General features: G+C 39.7%; 1 protein-coding gene across 2 annotated transcripts in view; it reads left to right on the top strand.

Annotated features, from left to right (window-relative positions):
- The first annotated feature begins 6,503 nt into the window (after positions 1 to 6,503).
- Positions 6,504 to 25,971, top strand: part of LOC115933339 (14-3-3 protein epsilon-like) — a 41,908-nt gene continuing 22,440 nt past the window's right edge. For both annotated transcript variants that reach the window (XM_063706523.1, XM_031007097.3), the window contains exons 1-2: positions 6,504 to 6,581; positions 25,667 to 25,773. In XM_063706523.1, coding sequence (XP_063562593.1) covers positions 6,534 to 6,581; positions 25,667 to 25,773 — 155 coding nt within the window. In that variant the 5' untranslated portion in view covers positions 6,504 to 6,533. The remainder of the gene's footprint in view (positions 6,582 to 25,666; positions 25,774 to 25,971) is intronic.

Genomic DNA, 25,971 nt, shown 5'->3' with positions numbered 1-25,971 from the left:
TAAAACTCCTATGGAATCAATTTAAAAAGATAATTATAAGATTGTGGAAGTCATTTTTTGGGGTTTATGTATAGCAAGAGTATTCTACAAGAGCAACTCTTGACATTGATTAATGGTGCTTTGTCTTCTGCTTCTTATTTTCTATCATTGGCTGCTGTCGCTGACATGATCAGATGCCAACCAGTCACAGTTTTGCATGGCAGTGGGCTTCTGTGGCTGTAAGTATGACCCATTGTAACTATATCAGAAAGGTCCTTGGTTTCTTTGACTTTTCTGTGTGTAGTTAACCATTATAGTCACATCTTGTCATTTCAACTGAAAATATAGCATGTCTTCATCTGTTGGTTTTATCTAGTAAGTTAGTCATTTCACAGTTAGGAGATAATGTAAACAGCTTCCTCCCTGGCATGCTTCTCTTTTTCCAAGTCCCCTTAGTCAGTAAAATATTTCGGTTTTATACAGTTGTGGTTCACTCTTATCCAGTTGTCAGTAATTATTCCTGAGGATTGTTTATCTTAGATGTTCAAATAGAGAAGTTTTTAATGTCATATATTTCGGGATTATTGAGCATAAAAAATATAGCCAAAAGATCATGGCAGTGATGTTTCCTTAAGTAAACTTTAAAATGCAAGGTTACCTTTTAGTTGACTTTTTTGTAATGCCAAGTACTTCATTTTTTTTTAAGTTGAAAAAATTTTCAATACAGGTATAAGTTAATTGGAAGTAAGCATAAATAATAGCTGTTTAAATGTTATTTACAAGACGTTTTTAAAAAATCTTTAAAAACTACTTGAAATAAGTTGTTTAAAAGTTATTTATTGACCTGTTTATTCCAGAGATCTTCTGGGAAATCAGAAGTTTATTTGACTTTTTTGTTTTAAGTTTACTACCTTTTCTGGTAGAAAATTAATGGCCTCCAATAATAGGGCTTGGTGGGAGGTTAATATTCACTTCCTATTTAACTTCAATATCCACTTCACCTGCTGCCCATAGTTTTCTGTGAATAAGGACTAAAAATGAAAGTAAATGATTATTTTGAACAGAGGTAAAATTTGATTGGTAGTCTGAATATGTTCTCTACACTTAGAAGTTATTTTACTTCTTAGCCCTAGTTATAAGCTGATTCTCAGAGCTACATATTATTTTACCAAAAAGCCATAACTAGAGACGATTCCTCTTTTGGCCCAAGGATACCTGTAATAAGAATTTAGTTTTTATTTCTAATTATTTTCTGAAAATATCAATATACATTTAATTTTCAAAATCATTCCTAAGCTGTTTATGTTTTTGAAATGTTATATGTATGTATATTTGTACATAATGACTAAAGGACAGCTTTCAGGCTGATATTTCCAGGAGAGAAAATAAATAACAAATTTAATATGAAACAATTTTTAGAATAAGAAAATTTTAGGTTTTGAATGGCTGTTAGGGTAAAATCTCACCCCTCATAAACTTGGTGAGTTAACAGTCAGATAACCAGTATGGAAGTATTGACCTTCTACTTTTTGCCAGGGAAGCATGATGAACTAAACATACACAGCACTTCCCCTCACTGAGATTCCAAGCAAAAGGCTTATAGCTTTTGCTTGAAAATGCGTAATGAAGAACTCAACACCGGGCACGGTGGCTAACGTCTGTAATCCCAGCACTTTGGGAGGCCAAGGTGGGCGGATCACCTGAGGTCAGGAGGTCGAGACCAGCCTGGCCAACATGGCGATACCCTATATCTACTAAAAATACAAAAATTAGCCAGGCGTGGTGGTGCATGCCTGTAATTCCAGCTACTCAGGAGGCTGAAGCAGAAGAATCGCTTGAACCTGGGAGGCGGAGGTTGCAATGAGCTGAGATGGCGCCATTGCACCCCAGCGTGGGCAACAAGAGCAAGAATCTGTCTCAAAAAAAAAAAAAAAAAAAAAACTCACTACAGGTGGCATGGAGTCTGGCAACACAGGCAAATATATATAATAAGTGGTTTACAGATAATATCTAACATCAGAGTTTCCTACTGTTGGCACTATTAACATTTTGGACTGGATAACTCTGTTATAGGGGGCTGTACTGTGCGTTGTGGGATATTCAGCAGCATCTCTGGCCTCTACTTACTAGATACCAATATTCCCTTTACCCCCCAGCCCTCCCAGTCATGAAAACCAAACATGTCTCCAAACATTTCCAGATGACCCCTGGGGGACAAAATCACCCCCAGCTGAGAACCACTGTATTACAGAGTATGTTCAGTGGGTTGTCCCTCATTTGTATTGCCTTAAATGATTTGAGACTGATAAACCTGAGCCATTAACTTGCTTCAGAAGTAGCAATCAAGGAGTTCTGTTGCAAAACAGTAAAAGTAAAATAATATCTGCTTCAAGGCGTTACTAACATTTTGTATGTTGGAGAGACAAGTTACTTGTTGGAAGGAGCTAATTATTTGAAAATTTTCTCTTCGACCAAGATAGAATCATGTCTCTGTCACTTCCAGCCATCATTGATCCTCTTTCTTTTGGAGCTCTATAGAATACTTCTGATTCTTCCACAAGGTGGCCCTGCAGATATTTGAATAAGGTTATTCTGTACTGCTAGGATTATTTTTATTTTTACATCGTTTTGGCATTGGAAGGGATTTTATTCTTTTAGCTCTCTCTTTTTTTTTTCTTCTTGAGACAGAGTCCCACTCCGAGTCCCACTCTGTCACCCAGGCTGGAGTGAGTGCAGTGATGCAATCTTGGCTCACTCCAACCTCTACCTCCCAGGTTCAAGTGATCTCCTGCCTTAGCCTCCCAAGTAGCTGGGGTTACAGGCGCCCACCATCATGCCAGCTAATTTTGTATTTTTAGTAGGCCATTCAGCACCATTTTGGGCAGGCTACTCTTGAACTGTGACCTCAAGTGATCCACCTGTCTCGGTCTCCCAAAGTGCAGGGATTATAGGCATGAGCCACTGCGCCTGGCCTCTTTTAGCTCTCTTTAAAAAGTGTATGTGTGTTTGTTGGGTCTGTTTTTATAGCTAAAGAAACTGAAGCTTAAATAAAGTTATATTAACAACAAATGCATGGTTAATGAACAGTCAACCAGAGTTAGTTCTGTGGTTTCTTGACATTCAGTTCAGTGTCTTTATCAGGTTCTTTAGTTGTCGTTCTTCACTAGCAAGTTAGCTTGATGAAAGCAGTAGCTTTGTCTGGCTTATTCAACACTGAATCCCTAACTTTTGAACAACATCTGATACATATTGGGCGTTTAGTACATGTTTGCAGAATGAATGAAGGAATGAATTTCTTACTTGATCTGGTTTCAAAATCCTCGTCCAGGCCAGGTGCAGTGGCTCACGCCTATAATACCGCACTTAGGGAGGCCAGGGCGGTCAGGTCACTTGAGACCAGGAGTTTGAGACCAGCTGGGCCAACATGGTGAGACCTTATCTCTACTAAAAATGCAAAAAAAATAGCCAGGCGTGGTGGCAGGCACCTGTAGTTATAGCTACTCAGGAGGCTGAGGCAAGAGAATCGCTTGAACCCGGGAGGCGGAGGTTGCAGTGAGCCAAGATTGTGTCACTGCACTCCAGCCTGAGCAACAGAGCGAGACTCTGTCTCAAACAAAAACAAAAAACCAAAAACCCTCCTGTTTCTGATTTGCTTCTCTTCTGGAAAGACCAACCTGACAAAAATTTTTAAAATTAAAATGCCATATTAAGATCTGATGTTAGTGATACAGATGTAATACTATGATGTAACAATTGATAAAAGCTATTAAACTGTTGTGTTTGTATACCCTGTTTCTATTAATACAATCTAAGATAGTATTATTATTTTATATTGACTTTTTAGTTATTTAAACTCGTTGGCCATTTTTATATGAATGTTGAGCCATAACTTCTCCTTTATACTTTTGTAGTATTTTTTTAATATTTGAAATGTTTGTTTTAGCACTAATTTTACTATTTGCAAACTAACATCTCCTGCTTTCATAAAATTCAAAACTGCCAATAACAGATGTATGAATTTTCACAAATATTTGTTATTTCTCAACACTTTTTATCTTAAATGGCATGCTGGCTCACCTGATCTTTCTTACATGCCTGTTATTCAGTCACATGGTCTAAATTAACAAGTGGTTTGGGCCTTTAATAGATATCTGAAGACTCTGGGTTCATGAATTTCTTCCCAGACATGATTGCATCTCATCTTTGGCCAGATCACATGTACCAGCTTGTATTCCTACTAATACCTGCAATATAGAAGATCAGCTAATGAATGAATGAATTTTTTTCTTACATTTCTAATTAAGAAACACATTGCTTCTTTAGCATGTTGTTCCTGACTTTCTGTAACCCACTAAAATTAAAAGGTATTTGAGATGAATTAAATTTATTGGAATTTCTGAAGTCATACATTTCATATTAGGCAGCCATGTTGGAACAGAATTTACATGTTAATACTTGGGATTAAGAGGTGACATAATTAAACTAATATAGTCATACATCACTTAATGACAGGGACATGTCTTGAGAAATGAGTGCATCCTTAGTGATTCAGTCATTGTGCAAACATCATAGAGTCTGCTTACATGAACCTAGATGGTTATATAGCCTGCTACATACCTAGGATATATGGTTTAGCCTACTGCTCCTAGGCTGCAAACCTAGGCTAAACAGCATGTTACTGTACTGAATACCATAGGCAGTTGTAGCACAATGGTAAGTATTTGTTTATTCAAACAGAAAAGGTGCAGTAACAATAAAGCATAAAAGAAAAAATATATAGGACACTTAACACAAATGGAGTTTGCAGGACTGGAAGTTGCTGTTGGTGAGTCATTGAGTGAGTGTTGAGTGAATGTGAAGCCTAGGACATTACACTACTGTAGACTTAAAATTTTTTTAAATTTATTTTACTTTTAACACTTGCATTTTTCTCATACTCAGGATCTATACTGTAGACTTTATAAACACTGTACACTTAAGCTATGTCAAATTTATAAAAAATATTTTTATATGATAATTAACTTTACGGTAGCTTTTAAAATATAAACTTCTAAATTTTTTAATTTTTTGACTCTTGTAATAACACTTAGCTTAAAACACATTGTACAGCTAGCTGTATAAAATATTTTTCTTTATATCCTGTAAGTTTTTTCTATTTGAAAATGTTCTATTTTAATTTTTATTTTGAAAACTGTTTTAAGATCTGGGACACAAACATAGACATTAGCCTAGGCCTACATGGGGTCAAGATCATCAATCAGTGTTACTGTCTTCCACCTCCACATCTGCTCCCATTGGAAGGTTTTTAGGGGAAATAACGTGTGGAGCTGTCATCTCTTGTGGTAACAATGCCTTCTTCTGGAATACCTCCTGAAGGACCTTCTGAGGCTGTGTTTCATAGTTAACTTTTTATCTTTAAGTAGGAGTATAACAATACAAAGTATACTATAGTAGGCTGGGCCTGGTGGCTCACGCCTGTAGTCCCAGCACTTTGGGAGGCCAAGGCAAGTGGATCACCTGAGGTCAGGAGTCGAGACCAGCCTGGCCAACATGGCAAAACCCCTTCTCTACTAAAAATACAAAAAAATTAGCTGGGCGTGGTGGTGCACGCCTGTAGTCCCAGCTACTTGGGAGGCTGAGGCAGGAGAATTGCTTGAACCCAGGAGGCGGAGTTTGCAGTGAGCCAAGATCGCGCCATTGCACTCCAGCCTGGGCAACAAGAGCGAGACTCTGTCTAAAAAAAAAAAACAAAAAAAAAGAATTGTACCCTTCATCCTCAACACTGCTTTCTCTGAAATAGGCAAATGTTCCCTGGGCAAAAGTGGCCAAAAACTGTACCTAGGACTTACATTCTTTTCCAGTTTTAGCCCAGAAATTCCTCACTATCACATCAGCTCCTTAATACCTTCAGTCAGGAGACTGAGGCAGGAGAATTGCTTGAACCCAGGAGGCAGAGGTTGCGGTGAGCCGAGATTGCGCCATTGCACTCCAGCCTGGGCAACAAGAGGAAAACTCCATCTCATAAAATTTATATATTTAATACCAAATTAAAAACTTTTCCAATTAAAATAGTGAAATGATTGTTATTACTAATATTAAAAATATCGACACCAAGATAAAAATAATTTCATGTTGACATTTAAAATGATTAAGATTATTAAATTTTATCATAAGTATTAAACTTTTAAAAACTCTTTTTATAGTGGTTCTCATTAGTAGTGTTGATCTGAATATTTAGTCTGCCTGTATAAGAAATGTTAGTGCCAACATCTGAATTTATAAATGTTTCCCTTTATTTATGTTCCTGTACATCATAACTGGGGAAATAATTAAGAATGCTTTTTTTACTAGTGGTTTGAGTATTCTCAAGCAATGGAAGTAAGACAGCAATGAGAATTTGTTAATGTCCTTGTTGTGCATTTGTTTCAATAGACATTGTAGGGATCTGTTAAGGAAGTCAATGATGTTAATTTGCTTTTGATAAAACTGAAAAGATGACATTTATTTATTTATTTTTAGGTTGGGCCCAGGTACAATTTGCCAATGTTTCCACAATGGAACCAATTGTTTTACAGTCTGTTCCACATGATCATTGTAATAAGGTACAGTGGATATTATTTTATTACTGTTTGAATATCACTGCTGGGAAGTAGAAAGGAAGTCTTTGTGTTTTTAAAATTATAGTTCTCCCCAACCTGGCTAATACGGTGAAACCGCGTCTCTACTAAAAGTACAAAAATTAGCTGGGCGTGGTGGCGGGCGCCTGTAGTCCCAGCTATTTGGGAGGCTGAGGCAGGAGAATGGCGTGAACCTAGGAGGCGGAGCTTGCAGTGAGCCGAGAGCGCACCACTGCACTCCAGCCTGGGCAACAGAGCGAGACTCTGTCTCAAAAAAAAAAAAAAAAAAAAAATTGTAGGTCTCCATCAAATTCAGGGAGATGTGGAAAAAAAATTACTACACCAAACTACAGTTATTAAAATGTTATTAATATGTTACTAAGGTCACAGGAGTACAAACCAAGCAAAACTGTGTTACCTTTCATAGTAACCTAGGTATTTAGTATTCTATGATTTACAGGATATTTTAATCCTTACAGATTGGCCCTTTATGAATTACTGACCTCTTTTGCTCTTTCAGGTATCAAGAGTCTGTTAAATTTGAATTAATTATTATTTTGCATAATATTCAATACAATGTATCATATTCGTTTTTGAAAAACAGTCCTATATTAGAATGTTACTTGTCCCCCCCCTCAAGTTATTTGTACCCCAAGACACGGTTTTTATTGTTGGCCTTAAAAAAAGAAAACTTAATGTTTGCTTTTTTCCTGTATATTTTTCTTCATTTAGTATGTTATTGTTTTATTCTCCTCTGCATTTTAGGTTTCACCATTACCCAGTGTGCCTTTAAATACAGTTTTACCACTTATTTGAAGGTACACATTCCAACCGTGGAAGAAATTGCAGCCAGCTTTAAGATTTTAAATGTTTTTGTGCAAAAAAACTTTTTATTCTGTAATTAATATTTATTTTATTTTATTTTATTTTATTTTACTTTTTATTTATTTATTTATTTTTGAGACAGAGTCTCACTCTGTCACCCAGGCTGGAATGCAGTGGCACGATCTCGGCTCACAGCAACCTCTGCCTCCCGGGTTCAAGCAATTCTCCTGCCTTAGCCTCCTGAGTAGCTGGGATTACAGGTGCCCACTATCACACCCGACTAATTTTTCTATTTTTTAGTAGAGACGGGGTTTTTTCTGCGTATTTTTGCTTATAGTATATACTTATGAAAAAGTTGAATTGTTTTGCTTATATTTTTTGTTTACTTTTGAAAATTACACAGCATCTTATGTGTGTCAATAAATTGTGTTTCTGCTGCATTTTAATAGATATTTAGTCTGTAGTACAGAATATCATGAGATTCAACAAACTGTGAATTTAATTAAGCAACCCTTTGTGGTTGAAGGGCCTAGTGTGGTGTCTGGCGTTTAGTATACACTGCTAGCATCTGTGTAAAAGTGTGTGAACATTTTGGAAGCTTCAAAAAATACATTGTGTGAAATTGTCCTCTAGAACTTACACTGTATTAGCTGCATGTGAGATCGCTCATAACCCTATATTATGTTAGGTACACTGTGTTACCCTTAAAAAAATCTTTGCTATTCTTTCTAGTAAAAAAAATATTAAAATGTTTGAATGAGTTTCTTTGAGTACTGGTAAGGTTGGTTATTTTAAAGTTTTTTTTTGAAGATTATTCATGCATGTTAATTGACCTTCCATATCTGTTTATTTTAATATTATAATTTTTTTACAAAGTGTTTTATATTAGAGATCATATTCTTTTGTCTTGTATATTTGCTATGTGTGTTTTTTCCCATAGTTTAACGTTTGTTGTTTAATTTTATTATGTCTTCATAGTTTTTGTTATTGGGATTCTAGCAGGTTAACTTTTTCTAACGCAGAAGTTTACATTTTTGAGGTAATTTACGCAAATGCTCTTTATTGTTTCTGCCTTTGCTGTGCAAAGAAAATCTTTACATTAATGCACTTTTTTTTAGTGCTTTGGAAGTTCATTTTTAAAAACCTTGTTTTTCTTTTCAATTTTAAAAGCATTAAAACTTACAAACAGGTTGCAGGAATAGTACAAAAGAACTCTTCCTTCCCTAAACCATTTGAGAGTAACTTACCAATATAATACGCTGTCACCCCTGAATACTTCAGAATTTCCCATAAAGAAGGATATTCCCCTGGGAATATACAGTATACCATCAAAATAAGGAAATTAACAGCGATGCATTATTACTGTCTGATCTTTGGAACCCATTCGTGTTTTTGTAGACATATTCTTTATAGCAAAAGGATCACAAAGTGCATTTTGACTCTTTGGTCTTTTTATTTATTTTTCTTTTTATTTTTGTACAGAGTCTCACTCTGTCACCCAGGCTGGAGTGCAGTGGTGCAATCTTGGCTCACTGCAGCCTCCACCTCCTGGGTTCAAGTGATTCTCATGCCTCAGCCTCCCGAGTAGCTGGGATTACAGGTGTGCACCACCACGTCCAGCTGATTTTTTTGTGCTTTTAGTAAAGACATGCTCTTGCCATGTTGGCCCGGCTGGTCTCGAACTCCTGGCCTCAAGTGATCTGCCTGCCTCAGCCTCCCAAACTGTTGGCATTACAGGTCTGAGCCACCACGCCCAGTCCTCTTTGGTCTTTTTAAATCTCAAATAGTAACTCAGTCTTTCCCTGAGTTTCATAACTTTGATACTTCTGAATATTACAGGTCAGTTATTTTGTAGAATGACCTCCTATTTGGATTTGCCTGATGTTTCATCATGATTAAATGCAGTTATGTTTTTAGCAGGAGTATCACATACGTGATTCTGTGTTTTTTGTTTGCATCCTGTCAGGTGGTACATGATTTCAGTTTTTCCTTGACCACTTGGTTAAGGTGTGTCTATCAGGTTTCTCCACTGTGAGGTTAATCTTTTTTCTCTTTATAGTCAGTATGGATTTTGTGGGGGAAGTACTTCGCATATAAACATCTTGTTCCTTGCGCCTTTTCCTCACTAATTTTAGCATTCATTGATGTTTCTTGACCTAATTTATGACTAGGATTGATGGCAAGTAGTGATTTTCTAATTTCACCTTTTCTTTCACATTCATCAGTTGATGTTTCACTGTAAGGTGAAGCTTTCTTTACTCCCTGATTATTTGTATAAGTATGGACTTATGCTATTTTATTTTAATGGGTCATATTCCACTAATACCATTTATTCTGATGTACATACTGTCTCAGGTTTGCCTGGTGGGACCTCTTTAAGCCGGCTTCTGTGTATTTTTACCTATCATTTCAGAGAAGCATTTCTCTACTTCTGACACAACAGTATAATCTAGGCTTATCTTGTATTATTCCTGCTGTAGTTCTGAAATCACCATTTCTCTGAGGAGCCTTGATTCCTTTTAGGTGAGAATAATACTTAGAAGCCAAAGTGGGTGCTAGGTGTGGGTTATTGCTACTCTCAGTCAGCATGGCTAGGAAGTTGTGTGTGTGTGTGTGTGTGCGTGTGTGTGTGTCTGTGTGTATTCCTACAGAGATACATATTTCTATAAATTCACATCGTATATTGTTTTTATATCTATGTAGAAAACTGTGGGCCAGGCGCGATGGCTCACACCTGTAATCCTAGCACTTTGGGAGGCCGAGGCCAGTGGGATGACTTGAGGTCCGGAGTTTGAAACCAGCCTGGCTAATGAAACCCCGTCTCTACTAAAAATACAAAAATTAGCCGGGCATGGTGGGGCACGCCTATAATCCCAGCTGCTTGGGAGGCTGAGGCATGACGAGAATCACTTGAGCCCTGGAGGCAGAGAGGGTGCAGTGAGCCAATATCACACCACTTCACTCCAACCTGAATGACGGAGTGAGATTCTGTCTCAAAAAAAAAAAAAAAAAAAAAATTGGCTGGGCCCAGTGGCTCACGCCTCTAGTCCCAGAACGTTGGGAGGCCGAGGCAGGTGGATCATGAGGTCAGGAGTTCAAGACCAGCCTGGCCAAGATGGCGAAACCCCGTTTTTACTAAAAAATACAAAAATTAGTCGGGTGTGGTAGCAGGCACCTGTAATCCCAGCTATTCAGGAGGCTGAGGCAGGAGAATTGCTTGAACCCGGGAGGCGGAGGTTGCTGTGAGCCAAGATTGTGCCACTGCACCTCAGCCTGGGTGACAGAGCAAGACTCCATCTCAAAAAAAAAAAAAATTAGCTGGGCATGGTGGTGGACTCCTGTAATCCCACCTACTCGGGAAGCTGAGACAGGAGAATTGCTTGAACCTGGGAGTCGGAGGTTGCAGTGAAATGAGATTGTGCCACTGCACTCCAGCCTGGGTGACAGAATGAGATGCTGTCTCAAAAAAAAAAAGAGACAAACTGTGAGGTCACAATACTTTTGATTCATTATGTGAATATACATACACACTCACATCTCTATTACTGTATCCATCTCTATATATTGAACTCCATATACTCATATTAACTTTGCCAAATCCTACCCAACAAAACAGGGTTCATTTTAATTTTTCCCCCATATTTATGATTCTCAGACAGAAATCTGACTCTCACTATTTTTAATAGTTTACTTATTTGATCAATTTCTCCCGTTTTGACACACCTTCTCTTGCTGCTCCACCTAAGGCAGATGGTGTTCTAACCCAGTTCATGGTTGCTGCTACTTTCCTGCATGCCAGTCCTTTTCACTCCTCTTGGGATTTGATATTCAGCCTCAGTTCACTGCTTCCACTTTTGTTGATCTTTTCACCTTGCTCTGAGATTGTCCTCACCCCTATCCCCAACCCCTTAGGGAAGTCAGCCTTACTCAGGCTCTTATACTAGTATTGGACTGCCCCCTCCAATATCCATGACCCCCTCATGGATAATTACTATGCTTGAACTCACCTCATGACTTTTGGGTCTCATTTTGTCACCCAGGCTGGAGTGCAGTGATGCAGTTTTGGCTCACTACAGCCTCGACCTCTTGGGCTCAAGCAGTCCTTCCACTTTAGCCCTCTAAGTAGATGGGACTACGAGGCGCACCCATCCCACCCAGCTAAGTTTTCTGTATTATTTGTAGAGTTGAGATTTCATCATGTTGCCCAGGCTGGTCTTGAACTCCTGAGCGCAAGTGAACTGCCTGCTCTGGCCTCCCAAAATGCTAGGATTACGGGCATGAGCCACCATGCCTATGCTAGGATTATGGGCGTGAGCCACCATGCCTATGCTAGGATTATGGGCGTGAGCCACCATGCCTATGCTAGGATTATGGGCGTGAGCCACCATGCCTATGCTAGGATTACAGGCATGAGCCACCATGCCTATGCTAGGATTACGGGCGTGAGCCACCATGCCTATGCTAGGATTATGGGCGTGAGCCACCATGCCTAGCCCCATCTCATGGCTTTAAGACTAAAGTGTTGAAGCAGAAAAGGAGCGAGGGTAGACCAAAGAAGGAATTATTTAGATATAAATATTTTATTAGCCTAGAATTAATTTTAGAATATGGTAAGATACGTGCCCAACTTTCCCCTCCCACCTGGTTAGTCAACTTTTTCAACACTATTGCTGAATAATCTATGTTTTCCATTGTGATTTGAAATATTGTTTGAATCATTACCAAATTCTTGAATACTTGAGTATGTTTCTGGACTTTTTATGTGTTCCATTGGTGTGTCTATTTTTATCCTGGTGCCACGCTATTTTAAATTATTATAGCTTTATATACATTTTAGTATATGGTAAGACAAATATTGTCATCTATTTTTCTAGATGAACATTAGGACTAATAAGAGCACAATTTAGACTATATTAGAGTTACAGTGAAATACTGTTTTAGGGATGAATATATTTTTACAATATTGAATCCTTCCTTCCAGAAGCATGGTGTATCTGTTTATCAAGTTTATTTTTTTCTTCTATTTCTTTCCTTTTTATAGCTTTTCTTATATGCGATTGCTTTATGTTTGTCGGATTTTTGTTGCTGATGATTTGTTTTGTTCTACTTAGTGTTAGAATAGGCTCAGTGGCTCATGCCTATAGTCCTAGCACTTTGGGACGCCCAGGCAGGAGTATCGCTTGAGCCCAGAAGTTTGAGTCCAGCCTGGACAACAAGCGAGACCTTGTCTCTACAAAAAAGAATAAATGTAGCCAGGTGTGGGGAGGCACACGTGTCTGTAATCCCAACTACTCAAGAGGCTGCGGTGGGAGGGTCCCTTGAGCCCAGAGGTTGAGGCTGCAGTGAACCGTGACTGTGCCCTGCACCCCGACCTGGGCAACAGAGCAAGACCCTGTCTCAAAAAAGAACAGCAAGCAAAGAAACACAAAACAAAAAAGAAAGAAAATTAATGGACCGGGTGTGGTGGCTCACACCTGTAATTTCAGTACTTTGGGAGGTTGAAGTGAGAGGATTGCTTGAGCCCAGGAGAACCAGACCAGCCTGGGCAACATTCTGAGACCCCACCTCTGCAAAAAAGAAAAACAATTAGCCGGGCATGGTGGTGCTCGCCTGTAGTCCCTCCCAACTACTCGAGAGGCTGAGGTGGGAGGATCTCTTGAGCCTGGGAGGTCAAGGCTGCAGTGAGCTATGATCATGTGACTGTACTCCAGCCTAGGTAACAGAGTGAAACCCTGTTTCAAAAAAATAAAAAAAGTTAATAAGGTTTTGTTCATATAAATTCTTTATGCCTAATAATGGGGCATGCAATTCTGAAATGACAGGAATGATTGGAAAATGGGCTTGAAGACATCAGTCCTTAATGGATGGTAGGTAATAAAGGATAAGTTTGGGAACATTTATTTACTGGGCATTTACTATGGACCTGCTTTGTATCAAGCGTTGTGCTAGATACCAGGAATTCAAGGATAAATAAAATAGAGGGTTTCCTCCTCAAGTAGGAAGACAAGTCAATAAATGTACGAAAATTAAAATATATATTACATAATAATAAGGCTGAATGGAGTATTATGGGTAAATAATGAGAAATTATTCTTGTCTCAGGAATTGAGTAAGGCATACAAAGAGCTTCTAGGGCTTTGCAGAATAATTAAGCATTTGACCTTTGCAGAAAATGATCAACTAAAAATTCCAGACAGAGAAAGTGACGTAACCTAGGGTGGCAGGTGCAAAGGGAAGAGGTGGCAGGTAGGCATGTTCAGAGAGTAAGAAATACTCCTATGTGGCTAGAACATTGTGGAATTTAGAAAAAAATGAAATTTTGTGAGTACTGGGAAAAAATTCACTAGAATATCTTTATTGTATATCTAAATAGCAGAGAATTCACTGTATTGACCTGTTAAATTTTCTACATGTTGTTAAATATATAATGGCCAGTTTTAAAAATATTTATTTCTTTCTTTATTTCAGTAGGCTTTTGGGGAACAGGTGGTGTTTGGTTACATGACTAAGTTCTTTAGTGGTGATTGCTGAGATTTCGGTGTACCCATCACCCAAGCAGTGTACACTGTGCCCAGTGTGTAGTCTTCTATCTCTCACCCCATTCCCATCCTTTCCCCCAAGTCCCCAAAGTTCATTGTGTATCATTGTGATCCCTTTGTGTCCTCATGGCTTAACTTCCTTTTATTTATTTCTTTGTTTGGTTGGGTTTTTTTTTTTTTTTGAGACAGAGTCTTGCTCTGTCACCCAAGCTGTAGTGCAGTGGTTCACTCTTGGTTCACTGCAACTTCTACTTCCTGGGTTTAAGCAATTCTCATGCCTCGGCCTCCCAAGTAGCTGGGATTACAGGCATGCATCACCACTCCTGACTAGTTTTTTGTATTTTTAGTAGAGACAGGTTTTCGCCACATTGATCAGGCTGGGCTTGACCTCCTGGCCTCAAGTGATCTGCCCGCCTTGGCTGCCTCCCAAAGTTCTGGGATTACAGGTGTGAGCCAGTGCACCTGGTCTATTTATGTTTTATAGAAACAGGATCTCCCTATGTTGCCCAGGGTGGTCTCTAACTCTTGGTCTCAAGGAATCCTCCTATCTCAACCTCTCAAAGTGCAGTCGTGGGCCAGCATCCCTGGCTAGTGGCCAGTTTTTGTACAATTTAAAGCATTGTATCCTATTTTTATATTTTTGACTGCTAATATTTTCTTCTGTAACGTGTTAACTCATCATTTCACTGACATGTTTTGTTAAAATTACCTTTTAATAAGTTTTCAGAAATGTGAAGATTGTGGCAACAAAGGGATTTGTGAACTTTTTTGGGGTAGAAGCTTGTATTCTTCAGAGTCAAGGAAGCATTCATTTTAGAAAGCTACAGTTTGCATAGAGAGTAGTTAGCAGATGATGACTATATCATATGTATATGTGTATGTGTATATATATATATATATATATGCTTTTTTAATAGTCCTTCTTTATTGGATAGCCCTGAAGTAAAGATTGTTTATAAGCATAGGAAGGATGATCATAGGCCAAAGAAACAAAGAAAAACATCAAAAAACATGATGTCATCTAATTGTACGATTAAACCTAATGGAAGGCTTAGAAATTGCTAACCTGTCTCCCCCTCATTTTTTTCCAAAAGTAATAGTAGTGGATAGCAATTAAGTTTTTTTCGGTATATTTAGCGTCTGTGTAAAAGATTTTTGATTTTTTTTTTTTTTGAGACGGAGTCTCACTCTGTGTCCCATGCTGGAGTGCAGTGGCTCAATCTCGGCTCACTGCAATCTCCACCTCCCCAGGTTCAAGCGATTCTCCTGCCTCAACCTCCCAAGTAGCTGGGACTACAGGCCAGGATGGTCTCGATCTCCTGACCTCGTGATCCACCCACATTGGCCTCCCAAAGTGTTTGGATTACAGGCGTGAGCCACCTCGCCTGGCCAGGACTTTTTTTTTCTTTTTTTCTTTTTTTTTTTTTGAGATGGAGTCTCGTTCTGTCGCCCAGGTTGGAGTGTGGTGCTGAGATCTTGGCTTACTGCAACCTCCGCCTCCCAGGTTCAAGCGATTCTCCTGCCTCAGCCCCCGAGTAGCTGGGATTACAGGCATCCACTACCACACCCAGCTAATTTTTTATTTTTTTAAGGCAGATTCTCACTCCATCACTCAGATTGGAGTGCAGTGGTGTGATCTTGGCCCAGTGCACCCTCTCTGCCTCCCAGGTTTAAGTGATTCTCGTCAAGTCTCAGCCTCCTGAGTAGCTGGGATTATAGGTGGGACCACCATGCCCGGCTAATTTTTGTATTTTTAGTAGAGATGGGGTTTTGCTATGTTGGCCAGGCTGGGCTCGAACTCCTGACCTCAAGTAATCCAGTGGCCTTAGTCTCCCAAAATGCTGGGAATACAGGTGTGAGCCACTGCACCTGGCCAAGTAAAAGATATTTTTGAAAGCACTAAATATTCTTTATGGGATTTAGGACTCCCAAAAATGAGGTTTCAGGTAAATAGGGAAGCTAAACATTTCATCTATCTGCCCATTGATCTCGTCCTCATTTCTGGCATGTCCTCTTATATGTACCAGGTCTGTATGGTGGATAGACGGGCATCAATCGGTGATTGTTAAAAAATAATATGTGCAAGGATTTTCGAGGTACAGTGAATGTCCACCTAACCTTTAACAGGACTGAGGAAAGAGGGAGGAGGTATCTTAGAAAAGGTCGCAGTTTTTCCTAAGAGTAAGAAACCTCCAGGCGCTGGCTGTGAAGAGAGGAGAAAGGAAGGAGCACGTGAGTGGCTGTTGATTTTACAGATTGAAGGAGCAAAAGCTTTGAAGTGGAAAATAACAAGGGGAGTGGTGAGCAGGGGGAGGGATTTGGGATGGTGGCAGGGAGAAGGGTGGTATTGTTAGGACCCTGAATGTGCTAGAATGCTGAGAGGGACTGTCAAGGGTCAGATGTTCAGGCACCTCATGCATCATGTTAAGGAGCCTAAAGTTTATCCCTAAAGTTATTGAAGGGTTTTTATGTTCAGAAAGGATATGCTTAGGTCTGTCATTCTAATGGATCGGGGGAAGGAGGATTGGGAGATGGAAGACAGACGAGACAAGAGACCTAGAATCTATTTAGACTCCGACAGTGTCCCAGACACTGGAATGAGGATCTGAAGTAGTAGGAACAATGGGACAGAGACATTCGGTAATATGTAAGAGCTTCAGCTGGTGTATGTAATATGTAAGAGCCTAGTGATCAGTTTAATGTGACAGAGAAGAGGGAGGAAGAAATATCAGAATGGGATTTCCATTTCAAGAATATAAGTACTAGGCTCATCACCACCACATGAGATAGAAAACACACACACACACACACACACACACACACACACACACACACACAGTGAGTTAACTGAAACATTTCTTAGAATGAAGAGATAGACACTAAGTTTTAACTTCCTGGCTTACGTTCATGGAACATATTACCCTGCTTGTAAAACAAGTCTTGTGTCTACAAATCGTTCACTGGCGTATATTAACAAGATGATAATAAGGCCCCCAGATATTCACATTTGTACGAAAGCATTGAATATATTTGCATTTGTCTATAGCTAATAAATGTTTATTTTTGCTTGGCACTTTATACTAGTTACTTAGATGAGTGCTTAAATTAATTTTTCTTTTCTGGAGAATGGAATCATTTTGGAAAGCTAAATCTTGCGGTTCTATCGGTAAAAAATTATTTTGCTCTTTTTTTATACATCAGCTGATTCTCATTTTGAAATTTCCTATTTGACTTCTCTCTGTTGTCTTTGTGTGCTCTCTCTCTCCAGCCCGCTCTCCCCAACCCTAGTTACACATTCTCTCACATTTGGTATTCTCTTTTTCTCAGGAATAGTAAACTATTATTCATTATATTTGTTTCTTGTGGTCTCTCCTCCCCTTCCCCTCCCCTCTTCTTTTTTTCCAACATGGTCTTACTGTTCCCCAGGCTGGAGTGCAGTGGTGCAATTACAGCTCGCTAGCTTCGACCTCCCAGCCTCAAGTGATCCTCCCACCTCAGCCTCCTGAGTAGCTGGGACTACAGGCATGCACCATCATGTCTGGCTACTTTTGTTTTTATTTTTTGTAGAGATGGAATCTCACTATGTTGCCTAGGCTGGTCTTGAACTCCTGGATTCAGACAACCCCCCTGCCCTGACCTCCCAAAGTGTTGGAATTACAAGCTTGAGCCACCATGCCTGGCCTCTTTGTGTCTTTTGTGCTTGTCAACTTTATATATTATTTGCTTTCTTACTCTCAACAACTCCAAGACTCAAAGGCCTATTTATTTGATAAGGACTGTGGAAGAATGGCACTATAATATCCCTCATTGTTATTTCTTTTCTCTTAGCTACCAAAGGCAGCAAACATTACAATCTAAACTTTTGGAAATGGGAGTGTATAGTAGCTAACGTAAAATTGTTCATGAGATTAAAATCTATAATCTCACTTACCAACATTACCTATCTCAGTGCTTTTCTTTTTGTAATATTTATTTATTTAGAGACAGAGTCTTATTAGTCCATCACCCCAGGGTGGACTGCAGTGTACAATTATGGTTCACGATAGCCTCAAACTCCTGGCCTCAATCAATCCGTCCTCCCATCTCAGGCTCCCAAGTAGCTAGGAGTACAGGTGCCACCACCACACCCGGTTTTACTTTTTAATATTGATAGAATTGGTAGAGAGAACAGAGTCTTGCTATATAGCCCAGGCTGGTCATGAACTCCTGGCCTCAAGTTATCCTTCCAACTCAGCCTCCCAAAATGCTGGGATTACACTCAGCCACTATGCCTGGCCCTATCTCAGTATTTATTTTTTAATGTTCATTTGGCTTCTGGAGTACTCTAGATGATAGGTATTTATATAATATAATCTGATAAGAAATTGATTAGGAGATTTTACAAAAACTGATACTTAAGGGGAGGATACATTGCTGGGAAACATGGTATCAAAATAAGACAGGTCAAATTTGAGAAATCTCTGATTCTACAGGTTACCCTACAGGTAACTGACTCAATGTCTCAGTCCTAAATTTCCAGGAGAGCAATTCTGATGTAAGCACCTGGATTTAGAAGCTGTTTTCACCTAGACAAACATGAGTACCTAGGCACCATTCCATTATTAGAAATAGAGCATAGATGCTAATTTCTAGAAAAGAGAGCTGGGTTGTCCAGGTGGGCAAGAAGTTGCAGTTTTGATCAGGCTGCTGCTGCTGGTAATTTTTTTCCAGTTACAAAGTTCCAGGATACACAGTTTGCCTCTTTCTCCCCTACCCCCGGCTGGCCCCCCCATCATAGGTCAAATTTATTTTTTTTTAAAGTTGATAGCATTGACGTATCCTGGAATTGTGACCATTTAAATTCCCAGATAATACACCATGTGATCATCTTTTTATAGGGTTATGTCAAGAACCTTTTGTATGTACCACCTCTTCCCCACAGTGATGAAGAAACAAAGAATGCATGTTAGTTGCAAAAAGTCTGAGTGAAGTAGACTCCTAGATTAACGTGTCTTCTGTGACACTAGGAGCATATAGATCATTTTTAAGGGCATATAAGTAACCGTGATGATTAATGTTTACAAATTGGTTTTAATTTTTTGAAACTGTTGTTGTGCCATGTAATCCATTATGGTTTTCTTCACACAAACATTTAAATGGAGTTTTTTCCTTTATCTAAACTCTTAACCAAAAAATTTTTTTCTTTTGTTTTGAGATGGAATCTCACTCTGTTGCCCAGGCTGGAGTGCAGTGGTGCAATCTTGGCTCACTGCAACCTCCTCCCCGTGAGTTCAAGCCACTCTCCTGTCTCAGCCTCCCGAGTAGCTAGGATTATAGGTGTCTACCACCATACTCAGCTAATTTTTTTTTTTGTATTTTTAGTAGAGGCGGGGTTTCACCATGTTGGCCAGGCTGGTCTCGAATTCCTGATATCAGGTGATTTGCCCACCTTGGCCTCTGAAAGTGCTGGGATTACAGGTGCGAGCCGCTGTGCTGGCATTGATTTGTGTCTTTTATACCTGATATAAAGAACAGCTTTGGGGCCTATTTCCAATTTTATTCCACTGTTTTCTGATTTGTTTGCTTCTGCTTTTTAAAGCTTTAATACTTACTCTACTTACTATGACATTGTTTGGTTTATTAAGAATTTATTTCTGAGCTGGGTGCAGTGGCTCACGCCTGTAATCCCAGCACTTTGAGAGGCCAAGATGGGCGGATCACAAGGTCAGGAGATCGAGACCATCCTGGCTAACACGGTGAAACTCTGTCTCTACTAAAAATACAAAAAAATTAGCCAGGCATAGTGGTGGGCACCTATAGTCCCAGCTACTTGGGAGGCTGAGGCAGGAGAATGGTGTGAACCCAGGAGGCGGAGCTTGCAGTGAGCCGAGATCGCACCACTGCACTCCAGCCTGGGCCACAAAGTGAGACTCCATCTCAAAAAAAAAAAAGAATTTATTTCTGAAATTGTCAAATATATAAAACAGTAAACAATAATATAAGAAACACCCTGCGTACATTCATCAACCGATTCTAAAACATGAACAGCTCATAGCCAATTTTTCATACACCCCCTGTAGTAGTTTCCTAGGGCTGCTGTAACAAAATGTCACAAACTGGGTGGCTTAAAGCAGCAGAAATTTCTTCTCACAATTAAGGAGGCTACAAGTCTGAAGTCAAGATATCAGCTGGGTTGGATCCTTCTGAGAACTCTTAAGGGAAATCTCTTCCATGCCTCCTAGCTTCTGGTGATGGGTGTCAATGATTGACACTTTTTTTTTAAATCACCCTAATCTCTGCTTCTATATTCACATTCCATTCTTCCTTTGTCTCTGTCTCCATATGGCCATCTTCTTATTAGGAGATCAGTCATATTGGATTAGGGGCCTGCCTTACTCCATCATGTGACCTCATCCTAATTACATTTGCAATGATCCTTTTTCCAAATGAAGTTACTCTCTAAGATACTGGGGGTTAAGGACTTCACATACATTTCTTGGGGACCACAATTCAACCCATAGCAGTCTGCCTTCTGGTCCCGCCAAAATTTATGTTCTTTCCACATACAAAATAGATGTGCTGTATCCCAGTATCCCCCAACAGTGTTAATCTATTTTGATGTAAACTCTATAAGTAAGTCTCACATCTTACCTGAATAGAATAAACTCAGAAAGTCCCAAATCTCAACTTCTGAATCATCTGAATTGGCGATGGGTTAAGACGTTGGTTAATCCTGAAGCAAAATTTCTATCTCTGCTGGGCATGGTGGCTCACGCCTGTAATCTCAGCACTTTAGGAGGCTGAGGCAGGCAGCTTACCTGAGGTCAGGAGTTGAAGACCAGCCTGGCTAACACAGTAAAACCCTGTCACTACTAAAAATACAAAAAGTAGCAGGGTGTGGTGGCACACGCCTGTAGTCCCAGCTACTTGGGAGGCTGAGGCAGGAGAGCTGCTTGAACCTGGGAGGCAGAGGTTGCAGTGAGCCGAGATTGCGCCATTGCACTCCAGCCTGGGTGGCAAGAGTGAGACTCTGTCTTAAAAAAAGGAGAAAAAAAAACCCTTCTATTTCTAAACCTGTGATACATAGAAAACAAGTTATCTGTTTCTGAGATGCAATGGTGGGACAGGCAGAGAAGCATTCCCACTCCAAAAGAGATAAATTGGAAGGAAAAAATGGGCTTAAAGCAGGTTTGTAAGTCTGCAGGACTAATTCCATTCAGTTCTGAGACTTGAAAATAGTTCTCTGTGGCTTGATATTCAGTTCTCTAGGCCCACTGGCACGGCCTTACCCCTTGGTCCTGGGTTGGCAGCCTGCCCTTTTTTTTTTCTTATGACTACTTAGTTCCTGTTTTGTTTTGTTGTGTTTTTCTACCTTTTTAATCTTAAGTACAGATGCTTCTTGAGTTATGATGAGCTTACATTCTGATAAGGCAGGAGGATTATTTGAGCCCAGGATTTTGAGGCTTTAGTGCATGATTATTGCACCTGTGAACAGCCACTTCACTGCAGCCTAGGCAATATAGTGAGACCCCATCTCTTTAAAAAAAGAAAAGAAAGAAATATATCTTATTTATCTAACACCTTGGCTTAGCCTAGCCTACATGAAACATGCTCAGAACACTTACATTAGCCTACAGTTGGGAAAAAATCATCTGGCTACATGGTTCACTGGTCAAGCAAGCATTGGTTGTTTAGTCTCATGATGGTGTGGCTGACTGGGAGTTGTGTCTTGCTGCCGCTGCCCTTTTATTTTATTTTTGAGATAGGGTCTTGCTCTGTCACCCTGTCTGGAGTGCAGTGGCACTGTCATGGTCACTGCAATATCAACCTCCCAGGTTCAAGTGATCCTCCCTGCTCAGCCTCACAAGCAGCAGGGACTACTGCCACATTGTCGGGGGAAATTGAGCCCATGATATTTCACATGAGTTCTTTTCTATCTTCCCTAAATGTCAGCCGGTCTGAGAAATAAAGGGAAACAGTACAAAAGAGAGAAATTTTAAAGCTGGGTGTCCGGGGGAGACATCACATGTCGGCAGGTTCCGTGATGCCCCCTAAGCTGCAAAACCAGCAAGTTTTTATTAGTGACTTTCAAAAGGGGAGGGAGTGTACGAATAAAGTGTGGGTCACAGACATCACATGTTTCACAAGGTAATACAATATCACAAGGCAAATGGAGGCAGGGTGAGATCACAGGACCGGGGTGAAATTAAAATTGCTAATGAAGTTTTGGGCATGCATTGTCATTGATAACATCTTATCAGGAGACAGGGTTTGAGAGCAGACAACCAGTCTGACCAAAATTTATAAGGCGGGAATTTCCTTGTCCTAATAAGCCTGGGAGCGCTGCGGGAGACCAGGGCTTATTTCATCCCTTATTGACAACAATAAAAGACAAACATTCCCAAAGCGGCCATTTTAGAGATCTCCCCCGCTTAGGAATGCATTCTCTTTCTCAGGGATGTTCCTTCCTGAGAAAAAGAATTCAGCAATATTTCTCCTATTTGCTTTTGAAAGAAGAGAAATATGGCTCTCTTCCACCCGGCCCACAGGCCACCAGACTTTAAGGTTATCTCCTTTTTTCCCTGAACATCGCTGTTATCCTGTTTTTTCAAGGTGCCCAGATTTCATACAGTTCAAACACACATGCTCTACCAACAATTTGTGCAGTTAACACAACCATCACAGGGTCCGGAGGTGACATTCATCCTCAGTTTACGAAGATGACGGGATTAAGAGATTAAAGTAAAGACAGGCATAGGAAATCACAAGAGTATTGATTGGGGAAGCGATAAATGTCCATTAAATCTTCACAATTTATGTTCAGAGATCGCAGTAAAGACAGGCGTAAGAAATTATAAAAGTATGAATTTGGGGAACTAATAAATGTCCATGAAATCTTCACAATTTATGTTCTTCTGCCATGGCTTCAGCCGGTCCCTCCGTTCGGGGTCCCTGAATTTGCGCGACAACATGCCATCATGCATAAGTTTTTTTTGTTTGTAGTGATGGGCTATGTTGCCCAGGCTGGTGTCAAACTCCTGGGCTCAAGCTATCCTGCTTCAGTCTCCCAAAGTGCTGGGAAGTACAGGTGTTTGGCTCACTGGCCTGGCCTTCTTTATGATTTTTAAAACGGTTTTTCTTGGGTTATTTTCTTAGTGGTGGTTGTAGGGCTTACTATCTTTATCTTGCTAGACTGTAGTTAATTCTAGTAAGATGTATAAGCATATCTGTTTTTTTTTTCTTAAGCATATCTCATTTTATTGGGCTCCTATTTATTGTACTTCACAGGAATTGCATGGTTTTATTTTTAACAAATTGAAGGTTTGTGGCAACCCTGGAGTAAGCAAGTCTATCAGTTTCATTTTTCCAACAGCATGTGCTCACTTAGTGACTCTTTGTCCCTTTTTAAAATTCTCATAATGTTTCACACATTTTCATTATTATATCTGTTATGGTTATGTATGATCAGTGACCTTCGATGTTACTATGAGGTGAAGTTAATAAATGTTGTATGTGTTCTGACTGCTGTACTAGCTGGCTGTTCCCTCATCTCTCTCTACTCTCCTCAGGCCTTCCTATTCCTTAAGACACAGCAATATTGAATGTAGGCCAATTAGTAACCCTTTGACAATGCACATAGTCACCTAGGAGCTCTGATGAAGATGTATAAGAAAATGTTCTTTTCGTGCCTGCTAACACAACATCCATCCTGCAGTCCGTGGATCCAGGAGTCAATTTGATGTAAAAGTCTTATTATTTAAGAAATATGTTTTGAAAGGCTATGGCTGCTATATAGAGGGTGATTCCTCTGATGGATCTGGGCAAAGTACATTGAAAACTTTCTGGAAAGAATTCACCATTCTAGGTACCATTAAGAACATTTGTGTTTTATGGGAGGAGGTCAAAATATCAACGTGAACGGGAATTTGAAAAGAAGTTGATTCTGTCCTTCATGGATGACTGAGAGATTCAAGACTTTGATGGAGGCTGCAGATGTGGTGGCCAGTAGCAAGAGAGCTAGAATTAGAAGTGGAGCCTGAAGATGTGACTGAATTGCTGCAATCTCATGGTCAAACTTGAAAGAATATCTTCTCATAGATGAACAAAGAAAGTGCTTTCCTGAGATGGAATCTATTTCCTGTGAAGATGGTGTAAACATTGTTGAAATGACAACAAAGGATGTAGAATATGCCCTATACTTAGTTGATAAAGTGGCAGCAAGGTTTCAGAGAATTGGCCCCAATTTTGAAGAGAGTTTTACTGTAGGTAAAATGCTGTCAAACAGCGGCACATGCTACAGAGCAATGTTTTATGAAACGAAGAGTCAATTGATGTAGCCACTTTTATTGTTATTTTAAAAAAGGGCTGGATGTGGTAGTTCATTAATCACAACATTTTCAAAGACAGTAGGATTGCTTGAAGCCAGGAGTTTGAGACCACCCAGGGCAACAAAGCAAGACCTTGTCTCTACTAAAAACAAAACAAAACCAAAAAAAACAGTGAAGTGAAAGTGCCACAACCACCACCTCAGTGAGTCGGAAGCCATCAACACTGAGGCAGGACTTTTTACCTGCAAAAAGATAAAGACTTGCAGAAAGTAGTTTTCTCCTGTAAAGCTCCATTGCCCTCTTCCCCCTTTTGCTGTTATTATAATAAATACTATATATGAAATCACGCCACTGCACTCTAGCCTGGGCAACAGAGTGAGACTCCTGTCTCAAAAAAAAAAAAAAGAAAAACCAGGCCGGGTGCAGTGGCTCATGCCTGTAATCCCAACGCTTTGGGAGGCCGAGGTGGGAGGATCACGGGGACAGGAGATCGAGGCCATCTTGGCTAACATGGTGAAACCCTGTCTCTACTAAAAATACAAAAAAAAAAAAAAAAATTAGCCGGGCATGGTGGTGGCGCCCGTAGTCCCAGCTACTCGGGAGGCTGAGGCAGGAGAATGGTGTGAACCTGGGAGGCAGAGCTTGCAGTAAGCTGAGATGGTGCCATTGCACTCCAGCCTGAGGGACAAAGCAAAACACCGTCTCAAAAAAAAAAAAAAAAAAGGAAGCAAGCTGGGTATGTGCGTTTAGAGGTGCTGTACATTTTCAGCATTATAAATGAAGAGAGATGAGTGGCAGTAGTTTTTTTGGTCCATAGATTTTTGGTATCTTAACTAGTTTTGGTCTCTTCCACTAAAGGGATTGTCTGTTCAACGTTGTTAGGAATCTAAGTACTGAAGGCAAAATGCCTGGGTTTGAATTTTGTTCTGTCCCTTGCACCCTGCCTGGTTTCAAATTCTAGCTCTGCTTATTAAGTTCTTTTAAGGGGATGACCTTTGAGCAAATGTCTTAGCTTCTGTTTTCCCCAGTAAATGGATACAATAGTTGCTACTTTGTGAAAGATTCATGTAATTGACCAGCATTTACCAAGAAGCATCAGTGTTTAGTTTCAGTCATCGGTGATTCTGCAGGTGGACTGTGAGGGGGTATTGGGGTGGGGGGTGGTGTGTGTGTAGCACTTAATTGCAGGCAGGAAGGAAAAGATACTTTTGATAACCGACAGGCAGCTTTTCTCTGCTTTTGTGTCAAAAGGGAGGAAGGGAGTTTGGAGAGGGAAATGAATTCTCTGTAACACTAAGCTCTCTTCCACAAAAACAGAGGTAGATAGAATGTGTAATAATTTACAGAATTTCTAGACTTCAATGATCTGATTTTTTTTAATTTATTTTTATTTTTTCAGGTTGAGACTGAGCTAAAGTTAATCTGTGGCGACGTTCTGGATGTACTGGACAAACACCTCATTCCAGCAGCTAGAACTGGCAAGTCCAAGGTTTTGTATTATGAAATGTAGGTTCTATACTAGAAAGGAAAATGTAAGATTAAAAGTTGGCCTTTTTAGAATCATGACTTTCTTCTATGTAGGTTTCCAACTTTTATTTACAAATAATTGTTTAATGTTAGAAGGATAGTTGATGTTGGAATAAAAGGATGGTCAGGCTATTATAAAAATGCATTAGCTTTTGCTTTACTTATTTATATTGTTTT

The sequence above is a fragment of the Gorilla gorilla genome, chromosome 4 (assembly GCF_029281585.2).
Source record: "Gorilla gorilla gorilla isolate KB3781 chromosome 4, NHGRI_mGorGor1-v2.1_pri, whole genome shotgun sequence".
NCBI classification, from domain to species: Eukaryota; Metazoa; Chordata; class Mammalia; order Primates; family Hominidae; genus Gorilla; species Gorilla gorilla.
This window is presented reverse-complemented; position numbering and strand designations above follow the sequence as displayed.